The sequence below is a fragment of the Pempheris klunzingeri genome, chromosome 6, assembly GCF_042242105.1.
Source record: "Pempheris klunzingeri isolate RE-2024b chromosome 6, fPemKlu1.hap1, whole genome shotgun sequence".
In the NCBI taxonomy this organism is placed as follows: Eukaryota; Metazoa; Chordata; class Actinopteri; order Acropomatiformes; family Pempheridae; genus Pempheris; species Pempheris klunzingeri.
Window position 1 is genome coordinate 25,210,979 of NC_092017.1, and position 17,180 is coordinate 25,228,158.

The 17,180-nt window shown below is 41.4% G+C and overlaps 2 protein-coding genes across 3 annotated transcripts; both read right to left on the reverse strand.

The window, feature by feature from the left end:
* Positions 1-434: 434 nt before the first annotated feature.
* On the reverse strand, positions 435-2,559 carry rgs2 (regulator of G protein signaling 2). The gene is made up of 5 exons (XM_070831923.1): positions 2,463-2,559; positions 2,288-2,377; positions 1,799-1,860; positions 1,448-1,614; positions 435-1,326 (listed from the first exon to the last, which is right to left on the reverse strand). Exons 1-5 carry the CDS (start codon positions 2,546-2,548, stop codon positions 1,132-1,134), a joined length of 600 nt encoding a protein of 199 aa, XP_070688024.1. The 5' UTR covers positions 2,549-2,559; the 3' UTR covers positions 435-1,131.
* An 8,669-nt stretch (positions 2,560-11,228) lies between these two features.
* LOC139202622 (regulator of G-protein signaling 21-like) lies at positions 11,229-14,429 on the reverse strand. Of its 2 annotated transcripts, none has more exons than XM_070832162.1 (5): positions 14,017-14,429; positions 13,629-13,688; positions 13,253-13,314; positions 12,938-13,104; positions 11,229-12,740 (listed from the first exon to the last, which is right to left on the reverse strand). In XM_070832162.1, exons 1-5 carry the CDS (start codon positions 14,094-14,096, stop codon positions 12,552-12,554), a joined length of 558 nt encoding a protein of 185 aa, XP_070688263.1. In that variant the 5' UTR covers positions 14,097-14,429; the 3' UTR covers positions 11,229-12,551. The 2 variants fall into 2 exon arrangements, with proteins under 2 accessions (XP_070688263.1, XP_070688262.1); XM_070832161.1 differs by having other exon boundaries at positions 13,253-13,317; positions 14,017-14,427.
* Between the last annotated feature and the right edge of the window lie 2,751 nt (positions 14,430-17,180).

Below are 17,180 nucleotides of genomic sequence, written 5' to 3' on the forward strand. Positions count from 1 at the left end.
ACTGTCTGAGCCACAGTCGAGCCCATTAGCAGGATCTATTTGAAGGATCACTCACATTATTGTTAAACCTGGGCTCTATTTTTAAATGGTGTAACGGCTTTATGACCTGTAGACCTGTATCTCTAAGGCGGCATCGCACTACTCAAACCCACCAGACTCCATTGACAAAAACAGTCATTTTACCTCGCAGAACACGGGAGTTTTTGGTTCCCTACTGCCTCAGACAGTTAGTTTGTGTTATTGTGTGTCCCACAAACATTGTGTTGGATCAGAACAAACCTTTTAAAACACTAAAGTTCTGGTAGAATAGCAACTAATGTGTAAAATTCCTGTTACTATTATACCAATTCCAAATGTCAACAATCAACTTCCACCCTTAAAGCAGTCTTACATTTTTCTAATATTGAATTTAGAATTAAACAGATCAGAGACCATTCAGCATTGAATAATACGTTTTATTTCTCGTGCAGTCCAGCTGCCACAAACTTAAACTCAAAATCAACACATGGAATGTCACAATATTTACAATACATAACAGTCTCACATTGATTTCAGGCCAAATACAGTCTTTGGTTAAAATTGCACTTTTTGTTATAAATACATGCAAATCCAGCAGAGCAACACAGCAGTGAGCAGCAGGGTGTCTATATGACAGCTATACAAATCTTCAAGTAGATATCAGCACAGAAATACATTCTAGCAGCAGTGCCAGTAAGAGACAGAGTTAAGTGTCTTCTCAGCTTTGTATGCAGTTGCTCCATAACAGCATTTTCTTGAAGTGCATCATTACTAAAGAAAATCAGTCTAAAAAAAAGTCTAACAGCGTGATATAAAGAAAGTGCTGGTAATAGCCCAGTTAAGAAGATGTAGCCTTAAATGCTCTGCGTGCTGCCCGGAGCAGCACACAGCATCCGGCCTAATCATCTCAACTTCATTTTGAAAGCTCTCTGAAGGATGGAATGGAAGTGGCTTTAGTTTTGCATTTTCCACGCTCGCCGCTAATGTTTTGCTCAGGATTTGCATTCAGGTCTATTATCCCCGAGGCGATGCCTGGAATGAGCAACATTAGTGGTCTATTCACACGGTCGCAACGGTAAACAAATGACTTCAGGACTTGGGAGTCTAGTTTGACTAGGACTTAATGTGCTTGCCCTCTCGCCTGGCAGCGTCACACAGTTCCTTGTAGAGGTCGGAGTGGATAAACCTGGGGTAGGAGTTGTTCTCCATCAGGCTGTAGACTTTCCTCTGAGCTGACTGGAAGCTCGTCGCAGTGGGCTCATGGAGGCTCTGGACGATTGCATTTTTGGTGTGGAAATCCAGGTTTATCTGTGAGCAAAGCAGCAGCCATTGTGAGCCCTTGACATCCATTTTTAATAAAGAATATCTTGTGTATTTATTAAACTTAAGCAAATCAAATAATGCTGCAACAGCATCTGTTAGCTGTTACCTCTTTGGGAGCTTCACTTTTAATGAACTCCTCATACATGCTGTTGGCCTTGGACACCAGCTCTTTGTGCGACGTGTGGGTCCTGAAATCCTCGCAGGCCGTCCAAAACTCAATGTTCTCTTCGCAGAACTCAGACTTCAGGAAGACACAAAAGGCGGCTTTCCCATCTGCGAGGGGGAAAGAGGAGGACGTGTGTTAAAGAACAAGGCTCACTGTTCGCCCATTAGAGTGAAGCATAGCCTTTGTTTTATGGAGGCCAATAAACGGCCATCATTCAGCACACAGTTACTCTGTGACCTTTGAGTCTCTTTTATGCAATCATGCACCAACAGTGCTGTGAATGATGCTTACATTTATGACTGAGCAGCGTGTCGAGCGACTGCGCCCACTGGTTCACGTCATCAGCTGTTGGCCTGAGGGTGGGAACACAGATCGTATTAGAGATACTACAGTAGAGACAGCTTCTGCTTTAAAATACAAAATATATCAAATAAAACAGCAAGATCCTTTGATTGATTATCAAAATTGGAATTATTAAATATATAAATAGAATATTGCCAAAACATTTAAGGTTCTCATATTCTTATTTTTTTTTAGTTACGGTACAGTATGTCCATAAATCATTCATTTAAATAAAAATCACAGTAATCTGGTTTGGTTTTATTTTATTAAACAATAAAAATTGTGAGTAAGCAAAGAAAAAATAAAATAAAACGGGTCAATTTGATTAAATAAGAAACTTAAATAAATAATATAAAATGCAATTGAATTATATCTTAAAAACTAACACACATAATTAAATATAATTATGACCTACAGCTCAGAATATAAAGGTCTTACCTGCAGGATCTGTTCTTCATTATGTGTAATGTCGACTCAGAGGAGTTTGTCTTCAGGAGGAATCCTATTCTGTTTCTCCAGTTTTTCCTCCTGGGAGAAAACCGAATTCACTCATCAGTGTTTTGCACAGTTATCATGACCAGAAACATTCTCATTCAGTTCCACTTTAACTTACTTCTTCTCTGTGGACAGGTCAGTGGGCTTCGTGCAGTCAGTGAACGCCATGTTTTGGGATGACACAGGAGCAAGGTTCTCTCTCATGGTTCAATATCCTCTCCCTCTCCCTCTTGACTTACCAGGCAACTTTATAGTTTCTCTCCAGCCACCATCCAAAGCATGACAGGCGAGAGGCGGGCCCGGAATGACCGGTCTTTGATGTGATTGGCTCACGCTGTGTAAACAGTGACTTGCCCGCGTATGACTCTGAGAGCCCGAGGCAACGATAGGCTGTTCCTGCATAAACACTCCCTCCCTGACTATCCTGCAGGCTTCCAATTTTAAGCGTAAGGTCAAGATGTGACGTACGTGGCAGACTCAGTGCCCTTACTACTAAAATAGAGCTCTGCTGAGGAGTAATGGAACTTTCCTCTCTTTCATCTTCTTTTTGCAGAGTTGCAGCTGCTCTGTGGTTTGCATCCTGACACAGTAACAAAGCATTTGAGGCATTGATACTTCTATTTTCCACCTGTAAGTATATATATAAGTATATATATATATAAGTATATTGTTAAATGAAAGAAAAACAAAAAACCATTCCTTTCCTGTCTCCAGGAGTGGTTGTCTCACACAGATCACTATCTCTCTTACAAGTGATTCATTTTAACTTTCCAACACTTCCTGCAGGATCCATGTCTAATGAATTACTCACATGGGGTGTGGATACGTGAAGCGTCACTGTTGGCATGATGGCATGTCAAGATATGACGGCTTCTAAGATGATGATGCAACAACCTGGTATCTCTATAAGGTGTTTAGAAAAAAACAATGGATGCCTTGTTTAACATTCCTCTCACATTAACTTCAATGAAAAAAAACGTCACTGGTACATGCAGCTTGGTCAGTCAGCAGTTGAGGAATTGACCATTTATAGCAAAGAGTTATACAGTTAGATTTGGCGGAAAAGGCTTTGCCCCTTCAGGGAGCTCAGAGAATCCGCTGCAGCTCGGAAAAACTGATCCCCAATCAACAAACACATGCACGAACATAAGACCTTATTTAAGTCAGGAATACCTCAATGTTCAACACCTTAGGAGGTTAGAGGCGGCTGCAGCTGCAAGTGTGTTGGCATGAGGGCATGAGCAGTGATAGCGGGGAGTGCCAGGTTATCTTTCACAGCTGATGGCCAAGCAGCTGACGAACAGTCAGACTGTCAAACATAAATGGAACAGCCGATACCGATCGGCCGACGTAAGCCCCAGTTCAGATCTCTTCCTGAAATCTCAATCGTGCAGCTTAGGTAACCAACACATCCCAAAAAATGTGACTGCCAACCAGTCACGGCTCGGTTTCAGCCATCGACGGTTAAAGCAGCATCGATGTTTTCAGCCATTTGGAGGCCGACAAACTCCAGAACGAGATGAAAACACACACTGTGGACATATTATCACCAAAGCTCTTTTGGCTTTCAGTGTTGTAAAATGACAAATTACCTTTACGGCCCCATTTTTAGCATCAAACTGCTTTTTTGTCCAAGTGACTGATGTCGGTGCAACATCCACAGGGCTTGTTAATCTACAAGCTCTTTGACTTTCTTTACCAGCTAGTTACTAACTTTTTCTGCTGTTGGGTGATGAACATTTGTTTGGTTAATCTGATCTTTTATTCATTCATTTTAGGCTAAAAATAGCAGCTACCCACAGCAGCTTTAGTTTCACCTGCTAAAGAATGCTGTGGAACAAGGAATCCAGTCTTTGGCACTAAATGTTTGCTAGTCTAGATTTTCAGGAACAAACTAATGTCTAAAATACGTATTGTTGCATAGGTGACTGAGAGGTCCACACTGATCAAAACACAGGGGACCATTTAAATGACCTAAACGTCCCAGATGTCTTGCATATCCTTATATGTACAATCCGCTCGCACTCTGTTGTAAAATTCAGTTTTTACAGATGAAGCAAGGATTCAGATGAATCAATCAAATAATCCTCGTTCAGCCAAAGCTGCAGATCCGGTTTTTATACTCAGTCGATGAGTAACGCATCACAGCACGTTCACCGGGCACCATCCCTGCCAGGTTTCTATTCAGTCAAAGTGTTTGTCCTTCCATTGGAGGTACAGTACAATTAGTCTGTGTGACACTGCAGTGGGACACTTAAACACAAATCCCAAGTATATAATAATGATCAATGGTCAATAGATACATGCAATTAAGTAACATAAAACATTTGTAGTGGATGATGGATGCATGTTAGTTTAACAACCTGCACCACCATCTGAAAATTGAATTACACTGGAAATAGTTTTGAAAGTGTTTTCCTATCTCTGTGTGTGTTTGAGGAACGTAACATTTAAGCACAGTGAACTATTTATTCCAGTAACAGTATTGTTCGACATCGACATCATATCCCAGAAACACTAAAAGGGCTTTTCTGTTAAAGGAACAGGACGCACATTCTGCATGTAAAGAACACTCACAATTTGTTCTAGATCCACTGTGCCATAATGCATCTGCGTCACCTGTTGTGTTGCGATTATCGCTGGCCTCCCCCCCCCCCCCCCCTCTCTCTCTCCGTTGCACCAGTTTGGAGCTCTGCTGAGTGAAAACACAGTGTTCACCTCTTGTGTTTATTATGATGTGCAGACTGTGTGTAAGCAGCCGTCTGTTTAGAAGTGGATGAAGAACAGAGCCAAGTTTCCATTAAGGCACCAGCACTGTCCAGAGGGCCTTACGCAGAAGGTGATTCCCAGCATTGCAGCATTTGTCCTTTTTGTGTTTGGAAGTTGTGGTATTCAAAGCTGCACTCTCAAGTAATCTAAAGGCTTTTTGTTTCTCTCTTAGCACTTATTAGCTCCCAACTCTATTGCCTGTAACCTGATTCTTCAGGTGCTTATAGAAAGGTGTGAGCAACAACATAGATGTCAAGGGAGGCCACCGGCATAACTTTTAAAAGTAAGACATGTCGACAAGGCAGGCTGAGTGGATAACCAACACAGCCAGTGTGTGTGTGTGTGTGTGTGTGTGTGTGTGTGTGCTACCGGCTGAGGAAAAATACCCACATGAACCACTCTGGCTGCTGCTTCTGCTGCACTCAGAACAATCCAAAACAATTAGGAGGCAAAACATAAAGAAAGGCAATGAATACTGACTGCTCTGAGATTTATTTTCCATTTTGTCAATAAAGCCTGTGGCGCGTGATTAAAGTGGGATAAAAAGGTTCTTCTGACATGGAACCCAGGTCAGAGCTGGGTGTTAAACCTCACTTATCTATCAGGATTAACTGAGGGGAAGATTTGATGTTAAATGTTTATCACCAATCAGACTGACGTTGTGATATTTATCTATTAATTGCACTGTATATTCGATTAGCAAACATATATATGTTTTTTTTAACATGCCACATGACACCTGAGCTGTCAACATCCCATATCTCCTGTTTACATGGTCACTAGAATATAGGTCATGGTGTCAGAGAAGGAACTAAGAGATCTTGCTAGGTGTGTCCCAATTCTATACAATTACAATTTCAAGCAGGTTTTAAGTATGTTGTGACTAATTTGAGAATTGTAATCAAATTACAATCACAACTGATTGTAGAGGGCGGAGAGACAACTGTGGGAAAACCACAAGGAAATATGAAGTTGCTGGATTTGCTTTTTTAAGTGTAATTACGAGCGTCATTCCAAACTCAGACATCGATTCAAGTCTTCTGGCAAGTTTTGTACCATTTTCTCTTAACACAAGACTGTACTGAAAGATCAAAAGAGCATTCTTGCACCTGCATCCTCATTAGCATGACCGGTGGAGTGTGTCACCCACTCACCAGCCGTGTCTTTGTAATGGTCACGCTGACCTAAATGCTGTGTCCTTCTGGCCTCCTCCTGCATACACACAGACTTGAACAGACCAGCAGTGGTGAAAGGTTTCGTGTACAGAGTCAGGCAGGCTAAGGCATGAGGGGTAGATACTAATCTTCCTGCCCTGAGTAATCCTTGGTCCTGGGATGGTATCACGTATACATGCTGACTGATGTTCTGTTATGTTGGGATGTCTCGGTGTTACACCAGGGAGTTCAGTGCCTTCTCTGAGCATACTGAGCTTATTAGAGGCCAAAGTGATTTAGAACTACAGTTACATACCATGACCGTATTTTATTAACACAAGCAGAGCCCTCTAACCTTGTCATCATAATGACTGACCCGGTGGAGACAGAATCAGGTCGTGGCACGGCTTACAAGAAGCTTCAACTGCAGGAAAATATATGGCTGGCTGACAGTGTATGCAAGTTTCAGCACAAGTTGTCCATCGTCACTTTGTTAGTGTTTTTTATTTGATTATTCGTTTCATGCTGTTACATCATGCGGTGATAAAAATCAGAGCTGGCCACTGACGGTGGTAAAACATCAACTTCATTGATCCACAGGGGGAATTTGGTCAGTCAACAAAACATAAAGCACGGATCACACCCATTAACAACACACAAAACGGAAAATACAGGCAGATATTATATTGCTCTGGGGTCAGCCAGAGCAGAGCTCGTAAAGAATTCACTGTGACTCCAATAAACACAGTAACATTTCCTCAGTTAATACAATACAAGACAGAATGTCAAAACTGCCCCTAAATACAGAAACAAGACCTTTTCGGTCAATGTCCTCATATACAAGTCAGCTGATGGCACAGGAGACTCACTCTGCTCTGTGCAGCGTCTTTAACTGTGCAGTCAATCGTCTTTATCATTAGTTGTGAAGCAGTAAAAGGATTAGGCTAACACTTAAGGAAACTCACTTATTCACTGTCTTGCAGAGAGTTACATAAAAAGACCACTCTCATAGCTGTCCGTCAAGTATGAAGCTATGGCCAGAAGACGTTATGATTAGCTTAGCATGCAGACCGGAATCAGAACCAGCTGCCTCTTGTCATGAACGTGAGGCTGTTAGTTAGAGCATGTAACAAGAGCTTGAGCTTTGAGTCCTGGTAGGTGGAACATTTTCAAACTTCATTCAGTGGGCTGCAGTGCTTGAGACACACAAAGGCCATGCTCAAGATGACACAGAAAATATTTAAATGAGCAATTAATTAAATGGGTAATTAGTACAGATTGTTATATTTTGGTTTATGAATCTTTACTGGCTAAACACAAATGACTTCTGGCTTCTTTTTTCTATCTTTGTGGCATTTTTTCCTGTTTGTACAGTGACAGTGAAGTGGCAGACAGGAGAGAGAGTGACAGGTGTGACATTTTACATTAGCTGCCAGCGAAGGTTTCACCATGTGACCTGCACCACCGAGGCACTCCGTCATTTCAAATGGGTATTTTTTGTCGTTGTCATCAGAAATGATGGATGAAGTGATGCAAGCTTTGAGAACTACTTTATTAATCCCTTTGGGATTAATATCCATCATCATTTTTCTTTCATTTACACACATAGGCCCCAGATGAAAACACATGCACACCCAGGACCCATAGGGATGCAGTGATTGTTGTGGAGAGACGTCAAAGTGGGGGCTGCCACATAATCAGGTGCCCCAGTTGCAGTTAAGGGTTTGATGCTTTACTCTGAAGGGCACCTTGGTGAATCGATTCACTGGGCCACTGTACTGTACACTTAAACAAATCTAACTTAGGGCATAAAGAAGCAATAATTTTCAGCCACAAAGCTCTTTTGTTCTGAAGACAGCTGCTCATTCAGCTGAAAACCACCAAGTCATCTTTGGGTGTGTGTTTGGCTTCTCTCCTGGTGGCTCCAGCCAGTTCACTCACCAATTAGCAAAATTCCTCACAGCTGCCACACTTAGATTAATTGGACAGACCTTTTAAAAACAGGCCTCTTTACTCATGCTTCTGCCTTTCTTGTCCACTCAGGGAAGCTTAAAACACGATTGACTGCATAGTTGATTTTGCTGTTCTCTCTCAAATGGCCAACAATGACAGGACATTTGTGGCCAAGTTGAAAACGGTAAATACACCAGCCAAACTGTGGAGCATTTCTGGGAATCCTGTAGCCCAACAGGCCAAAACAGACATTTGCCGAAGTGTTTTGTGGTGGTGAAGGGAGTCTGTAAACGGCTAAAACTCACTTTAAATGGTAGCTTCAGCTATATTTAGTCAATGGTGAGCCAATCAGATTATCAAATGAAAGCAACATTACTCCTTACTGTCTATCATAACTCACCATTGAAAACATCAGCCCTCTTACTTTTTAAAGTTAGTGTTCTAGGCACATCGAACCTGCGCTTAAGAGTTTGTGTGGAGAACAGCAGCCAACATCTACCAGTTACAGACTTGGCATGAAAAGTATTGCGGGGCCAAAATTGCACAATGATAAATTCCAACCCTGTGTGTGTGTGTGTGTGTGTGTGTGTGTGTACTGTACGTGGAAGTCAGCACAGACAGTTCACTAGGAACCACCACAGGAACCTCCCTTTGAACAGAAGCTGACATTTTAAGAATCCACACTGGTAGAAAGATTAAAACATATATGGACCTGTTAATGCGTCTGGATGTAGATGCAGACTACACGTCACTAGTCCTGAAGACATATAAATAAAGTCCTTGCAGTTATATAAAAAAAACTTGACATAAGTTTCCGCTCATACATGAGGTGCTCTAATTTGGTGTGTTTTTGATAGTGGAGATGATTTAATTAAGCATTGATTGTTCCTGTACTAACAGTGTGGACTGGCTGCACATCCAGGGTCCCGATCCATGCAAAACCCTGTTGCACATGTTCGGACATACAGACGTGTTTCAAAGGAGAGGAAAAGTAGCGTGTTGCTGTGATAGTACTGACTGTACTTGCATGCTTACTGGCTGTTTATTTTTGCTTTCAAAATGTCACATTTGGAAAGAAGTAATCTGTAAAATGGGAGAGTCTCCTACATAATTTGCAGTCAGAAATATTTACAGGTAATCTGCACCAAATAGCTTCACTTTATGAGTGGAGCAAAGACAGATTTTCTATAAAAGCGAGGGCTGGGTGTGTTTCGGTTGGGAATGAAAGATTCTACTAGTCTAGTGACAATCTTTGAGCACTTTGAATGTTGGGGTGAGACGCAGATTCTGACTGTTTCAGTATTTGCCGTTGGCGTTAAATCTGTATGATGTGTTAGCAATCAAAGATGGATATAGCTGTTAGCCACGTTAGGGAATGTCGTGTCAGCCTGTTACATGTCAGCTCACCAATGCACTGCTGTCTGTGCTCTATAAACATCCAGCAGTGCGCTCGTTGTGCCTATTCTTGTTAGCCATATGTAACTTCATGTGAAGCAGTGCTAACTTCTACCTTAATTGGTGTATCTCCACCACACCTCAGTCATTTTTGTGCTCAGTGATGTGGAAACTCTGTGTGAAATGTGCAATTTGCACTGTTCTGTGTATTAGCAGTGGCAGCGTAGTATTTAGTGTGGAACCAGTGTGGGAGCAGAGCACATTCAGGAAACACCAACAGGCTGCGAGAGGTTTGATAAACTGTTCAAATGAAGCATGTTCAGCTGGACAGTGTTCCAGGGAACAGAGAGAGTACACTGTTTCAGTATTTCAGAGGGTGACACTCACACAGAATGGACGTCTTTAACAAGTTCTGGCAGCCCTCTTGCGATGCCACTCCAATGTGCTGAACTGTTAAAAACCATCAGAGGCAAATAAACGGTTGAGTGACACATCAAATGTGGGTTGCCCATTCTGTCACCATTTTGAATCATGCGCATTTAGTTATGTATTAATCACAACTACAATTTAAATTTTGCCACCACGTTTTTGCCTTAAAGACAGACTGACTCACTGTCTTTTATTTTGAAGGCAGTGGTTCATTTGAATAAATAACATTGTTTTTCTTCAAATTTCAATGACTGTCAGTAAAATAAACAAACACCAAAAGCAAATCCAATCATACTTCCGTTAAACAGTCCACATTTCATTATGTCATGTGGTTACATTTCAGAGAAAATCTCATTTCTCACAATTACTGATTTCATAAGAAACTGGAAGTGTGGGCCTTCCTGTTTCTGAAACAGCACATTTCTCGTATGCACTTAATCTCTAAGTCGACAGATGCTCTTTAGTGATAAAAAAGGATAAAAGGAAACGCCGCGCTGTTGATATTCTTTTGTCAGATATTACAAGCATCATATTTACTTTGATGTAATTTCCCATAATGTTTGAAAAAACGGAAATTGAATCTGAAAGCCACCAGACCGAAGCTACATTTTCTTTAAATTATTGTGTTATTATATGTTTATCTTCTCACCTCCTCACAAGCTCTTTTTGAATGCCTATCTTCTTGATGATGGCAGCCCAGGTTTCTCAATTTAAACTGCTGAAAATGTTTGAACGTGAAAGAACAGGAGCACAAATTTCTAAAAAAAAAAAAAGTACTGTATACACTCTGTCACTTTGTTGGATGGAGTCAGATGAAGTCTTGCCAACAACTGCACCGTAGTTGCTTCCCCATAACAGTGAAAATAAGTTTTCAGCCCATCCGAACTTGGCACAGCCGTCATGTTTCCATGCTTGAGCATTGCTTTAAACATGTAACAGGCAATCATTATGCAAATACCCCATTAATTTTCTAATGCAATGTTTTAAGATCTATTTCACCAGAGGTGTGTTGCTGTCGTCTTCTTCTTCTTCTTCTTTAAACAAACCACATGGCTGAATTTCACAAAGCACTAAAAGCTGTTACGAGGAAAATGAGAGAGCAGAAACTAGAGACTATACGTTTGTGTGTGTGTGTGTGTGTGTGTGTGTTACTAAAAAATGTCACTTTGTTCCAAGTAGGCAATTTAAATAATTTAATGTCGTTCAAATCACTAACATTTTAACAAAGCACTTCAACACTGCAACAAACGTCGTACTCAAATGGTGACAATTAACAATAAATAGTAAATTGTTTAACTTTTAACTTAAGTATTAAGTCCTACGAATACATTCAAACAACATGCTTTGCAAAGCAACAACAATGCCTATTCTCAGGGTATACAAGAAGTTTTCACATCCTATCATGCAAAGTGAAACATTCTATCTCTATTGTAATCCCACTCAAATAGTTTATTACAGAACATCACAACTGTTGACACTTCAGTGCTGTAAGAATTTAGTTTAGACTAAGATAATCGCCAGTAGTCGTGTGCTGAGGAATTACATTAAATGTCACAGCTGTAAATGGGAACTTCTTAGTTGCTGCAGTGCCGAATTTGGTTCAGATTCCACACAAAAAAATGTGCACGGTTATGCTTTATCATAAAAAATATATCTATATCCTGGATTCTTATTGAAATAAAAAACACCAACTAATTTTACTCTTTGTAATTTGATAAACACAAAATATCACCCAAAGGCAGCTTAAAAATCTCCTTTTAAAGTGTCCCAGATTGCCTCTTGCTGATCTAAGTGGCCTTCTGCAACCCTTTACTAAGGATGACATATCGCTATTGAGTCCTCTGTCTGCTATGGATTTCTTGGCTTCCTTAGTGCTGTCATTAGATAATTGTCTTAAAAGCAAAAGTCGTATTGCGACAGCTTATCCTGTGTCAGTGGCAGTTTAAAAACTACATCTAATTACTCATCCTCTCTCTCTCAGACACAGACATACACACACACACACACACACACGCACACACACACAACTAATCAAGTGTGACTGTTGTATCTTACATCCGCTATTCTTTATCTGCACAGGAAACACCTCTGCAAAGAAGGCCAAAGGAGGTCCGCTGCATGGTTTGCTTACGCAGCTCCACCGTCAGAGCGGGCGTCAGTCACCCTCACTGATTCATTCAAAAGTGGTCAATTTGCCTACGTATGCAGACTGATCGTCCAGTGCAAACAAACACTACAGGATCGTTATCTTTTGGACGGCCATGTTTATTCTTCTTCATGTCAAACGGTCCTCAGGTGTGGAGTGCTCAATGTGGGGATCCTCCCATGGTGGTGCTTCTGGATCTAGTGACGATGCCGAGGTGCGGGGCCTGTGTTTGTGTCCGTGTGTCGCGCAGGTCGACCCCTCCTTCCTTCTTTGTCGCCGGTCCTTCCTTCCTCCTGAAGGAGCTCAAACATTCCAGTTATGGGTTTTTAAGTCCTTTCTCTCTCTCCCCCTGACTGAGCGTTCATCCCTTCGTGGCGTCGGCAGCGAGGTTTTCCAGGAGAGTTCTATAAATGTCCGAGCGGAGGAACCGCGGGTACGAGTCTCTTTCCATCAGCCCGTAAACTATCTTCTGAGCGTCGTCAAAGCAGTGCATGGTGGGAGTCTTGACGTTCCTTTTGATCTGCTCTCGAGTGTGATAGTCAATGTTGATCTGGAATGAGGCAGATGGATTGGAATGAAGGGATTAGAGCCAAGAGCGAGAGATTTGAGCAGGCACTTTTCCTATATGATACTCTGTCAGTGCTTCATATCTATCTTCGTTTTTCAATCTGATAGAAAAGTATATAAAGATGTAAGAGGAACAGAGTGTCTGTGTATGAATGTAAAGAGTTCCCACGTTAGTTTTACCTCTTTGGGAGATTCTGCTTTGATGAACTGCTCATAAATCTTCTTGGCTCTCGAGGACATTCTGAATGAAGACTTGATCTTCTTGTAGTCCTCACAGGTGAGCCAGAACTCAATATTCTCATCGCTGTATTCAGATTTGAGAAAGTTGCGAAAAGTAGCCAGTCCATCTGAGGGAAGCACAGGGAACACACCAAACATGAAGAACAAGAAACACCCTCTTTCTTCAGCAAATATTCTCTTTAAACTCTCATTCCCAGAAACATAATTTACTGTTCTAGCAGTATTCTCATCCTTGCTGGGGGAAAAGCAACCTACATTTAGAATCGAGGAGCCTTTCCAGTGACTGTGACCATTGTTGGGTATCTTCTAAACTTAGCCTGCTGGGAGAGAATGCAAGTTAGATCACTCAACCAGAATCAAGTTTGGGTAAAATTAAGCTGGGATGAACTGCAAGGGCTGCAAGGACATGGGAGCAGTGTAATCAAGAATAAGCATAGCAGATGTGCTTATCAAATTCATACAAAAATGTCGAACCATGGGATACGCTGCCGTACGTGTGTGCTGTGCCAAAGCAAACATGGTGTCTCTAGTTCATTTGAATCCTTTCATGATGCCATAGATGGAAATGATAGCAGCAGGCTGGCTATTTTAAAACTGAAATGTATGCAAAACACTCCATAAGTCTCCTTACCTCTCAGAACTTGATGAGTGTGAGAACATGCACTGGAGTCGGCACATAAAGTTCTTTCCACTGTGTAGAGATAAGAAATACATCAATATATCCCTGTTGGATTTACTGCTGTTAAATTAGCTTCCAGTGAATCTGTCAAAGCATGTTTGGCATTTTAGCAATTAGAAGAGAGAGCATGCGGTGTAGTATAGTTAGATGACATTATTAACTTTTGTTCAGGAGATACCATGAAGCATCCATAGTATTCCTCTGTGGGCTCTCGTGTCTGAAAGGTCATCTCTTTGCAAATTAAACGGATACATTCACTAAAAAAGATTTTTCATCAAGCTCCGAGTCAGCGTATTTACTGGAAAGCCCGGCTCAGCGTCAAAGGCAAAGTTTCACTCACATGTTCTTGTTTCTCTTCCTGTCATCTCTGTCCATGATGAAGTGCTGTGTGTTGAGTGGTTCGACGATTAGGCTGGGCATTGTTTTGTTAAGTCCACACTCTCAGGCTCTCGGTCCTGGTCATGCTGCGGCTGAGAGATACTTATGAGGGTTCCCCCTGCGACACGGCTTTTTATACCAAGGTCTCCTGTTGCTACGGACTGTGACTGCTGGGATACATCAGCAGTTCAGCCCAGACTGAAGAGGAAGCACCCCTTCCTCCTCCTTCTCCTGTTCCTCCTCTCCTCCTACCTCACTGTTAGAAACAACACATACTCACACTGTACTGCATGTATGCCTCCCTCCTCTTGATGCTTTGCTCCCTATTATGTCTTGCTGCTTCCTTTCCCTCTCCTGTTGCAGATCCTACCCTCCTCCTGACTGGATGAGACAAACAGTCAGCACTCTCTGTGGCTGAAAGCGAGCTGTGTTCACATCGTTTTTAGTGTGGCAGCACAGATGCAAATGACAGTACCGTGATAGGCAAATTGTGACCTTCTCAAACGGTGCGTTCTGATAGTTTTGAAAAGTGAAGCCCGTTGAGCACAAACAGTAGGACTGCTCTTCTGTCTTGAGCCTCTTTAGATCTACATCTTTTTGAGCAAACTTGAACGTTGATTGATCCCGCAAAAGGAGATTCAAATTTAAATTCAAGGCGTAATTTCGTGCAACATGATGCGGCCATGTGTAAGAAAGAGGAAACAGGAGATTGATTGCAACAGAGAGACTCTGCAAGGCGACAGGAAGTTAGAAAAATTGTCAGAATGTCATATCATGACCACTCATGTTTCAGCCGCAAAGTTATTACTTCATCGTTGAAAACTTCCTAAATGGTCAAACTGTAGCGTGAGATCCTTATATGGAGGGCAGAAGATTCAAGTCTTGTGTTGTTTTTATATTCAAATGGAAAGTATAGGACGGCTTACAAAACAAAAGGAAGGACATTTTGCGTAAAGTGTTTAGTTAGTTTAGATATGATTCAATTCAAAGAGGGAGTTTCCTTAAAAATACCGACATACGTTTCACAGATTAACTCAAGAAGAAATTACGACATATAATCACATTAGGGAGAGATGGCCAGCAGGGTCTACTACAATAATGAACATAAATCCCAATGCCAATGTCAACACTGACTCATACACATTTGACAGACTGCAGCCTTTTATATTTGAGCCTGTTAGTTGTTCAAGGGACTGGGAACAGACAGGGGTGAAGAGAAATAACCGGGCTTGGCCAGAAATCAAGTTGCGGTGTGAGAACTTGTGGTGAACTGGACAGTTTCTTGGCGAGTGACTATCGTTAGCTGAAATTAGCATTAGTAGCACTGACCCTCGACATTTTAGGTTTCCTTCAAATCTTTACTTCTCTGTGACATATTTTGTCTGGGGATGAGGAACAGGCTGAGACTGAAGAATGAGCTGTGGGAATTCATAGGTTTCAATGTCCGATCCCAACATCCTTACATCTTCTTGAAGGTTTGAAGCGTCTGTCAGCCATGTGTGAAGATAAAGCCATTTATAGTAGTTCTGAATGGTCACACTTGGGTGAGATGAGGTGGTAAGATGTTGAATATAGGCTGTGTAGGTCTGTAAACTATAAATCTCCACATGGAAAAGACCAGGGCTGTAACTTGAACCCATGAAAACCCAACTGACTGTGAGAATTATGTTATTAACTACTGAGCTAATACTTCCCCGACCAAATAGCCAATTTTATTCCAAAAGAAATTACCCGAGTAATACTGGCCCTGGTCGCAAAATGTCCATGTTGCTGTCAAGAAATCTTAATAATGTTCTTTGGACTGATTTTTGGTTAAACGTGTGACAGGACAGAGTCACTCCATCTGCTGCTGAGTTTACATCGGTCACATTTTTAATTTTTCCCAAATAAACGTCAGACATCTTGTGTTGACAAGGGAATTACGAAGGAAGGCCAAACAAGACTAGAACGGTGTCACGGCCTGGTCTCTGCAGGTAACATTTTTTATTATGAATACATTTTAACATTTACTCTGCGAGTGGAGATGCAAAAGTAATTCACGCTTAGTAAGTTTCTGGGTCAGTACTCATAGGGATCCAAGAAGATCTGCTTTTTAGTAGATTGACTGGTGACTGAAAGTGTAGTAAGATAAAATACTTAAAGATAAAATTACTCATTTAAACACAGTTCTTTCAGATGTTCAAAAAGCAACCCAGACTTGACAAAGAGTTAATGTAATCTCATGCTACCAGCCGTAGTAGGTTCAGAGAAGAGGGAGCAGATTCTGGCAGAGAAGAGAAAGAGGATTCAGAAGGTAATTAGAAATACTTCACAGGAGTTATGTGATATGAGTGTATCTGTCTTCACTCCTGCTCTCCATTTGATGCCCCAGGCTATTCTGTTACAATCTGCCATTTGGCTTGGCTTCACTGATGCTGCTCTCCCTCTTTTGCCCAAACACGGTTATATGTACTGAGGCGTTACGAAGAGTCACCAAACATTGTGAACTCAAAGCTGTCCCTCTATATTTTGTTACTATGGAGGGAACAAAACAGTATAGAAAGTATCGTACCGTGCAGTACATTAACCTGCAGCATCCAGATCTGGTTCACCAAGTGTGACTGACATGGCGAACGACGTGTCACAGTGACAGTACTCACTTCCTTTTCACTACCATGGTAACTGTGCCGGCTGTGAGAAAACATTGACAGATTGTGTGTGAAGAATAGCACGTTGTTGTGATGCAAGAGACGCGAGACGGTGTGATTTATCAGGAAGAACCCATGTCATCCCATCGCCCAACCACATGCAGCATTCAAGATGCAAACATCAGCAGGCCATAAAGTACATTTACTCTTGAATCTTAATTGACAGAACATGTTCTTGTAATTACAGGGGAGGCGTGGATATGTATGGATGCACGGGGAACTGAATGGTAATTGTATCATGTTGTAACACAAACAGATTAAAGTATAGAGGTTCATGCTTGAGCTTAGTGACAGTATGTATCACACCACCATAGACCATCCTTTAAACTCTGAAGTGGACCTTTGAGATTCAGAAAATGTGCTTTTTGGATAAATGGGTTTGTTCTCTACTTTTCTTTGATGGACTTTTCCTGAAATTCTCCTTTTAGATGTATTATTG

What these genes read in the sequence shown, in the direction of transcription:
- rgs2 (XM_070831923.1), bottom strand. Translation starts at nt 2,548, where the DNA reads ATGAGAGAGAACCTTGCTCCTGTGTCATCCCAAAACATGGCGTTCACT. An exon ending in ATGAAGAACAGATCCTGCAG is followed by an intron (nt 1,861 to 2,287) that starts GTAAGACCTTTA and finishes TCCCACCCTCAG; the next exon opens with GCCAACAGCTGATGACGTGA. An exon ending in AAAGTGAAGCTCCCAAAGAG is followed by an intron (nt 1,327 to 1,447) that starts GTAACAGCTAAC and finishes CTTTGCTCACAG; the next exon opens with ATAAACCTGGATTTCCACAC.
- LOC139202622 (XM_070832161.1), bottom strand. Translation starts at nt 14,096, where the DNA reads ATGCCCAGCCTAATCGTCGAACCACTCAACACACAGCACTTCATCATG. An exon ending in AGGAAGAGAAACAAGAACAT is followed by an intron (nt 13,689 to 14,016) that starts GTGAGTGAAACT and finishes ATCTCTACACAG; the next exon opens with TGGAAAGAACTTTATGTGCC. An exon ending in AAGCAGAATCTCCCAAAGAG is followed by an intron (nt 12,741 to 12,937) that starts GTAAAACTAACG and finishes GCCTCATTCCAG; the next exon opens with ATCAACATTGACTATCACAC.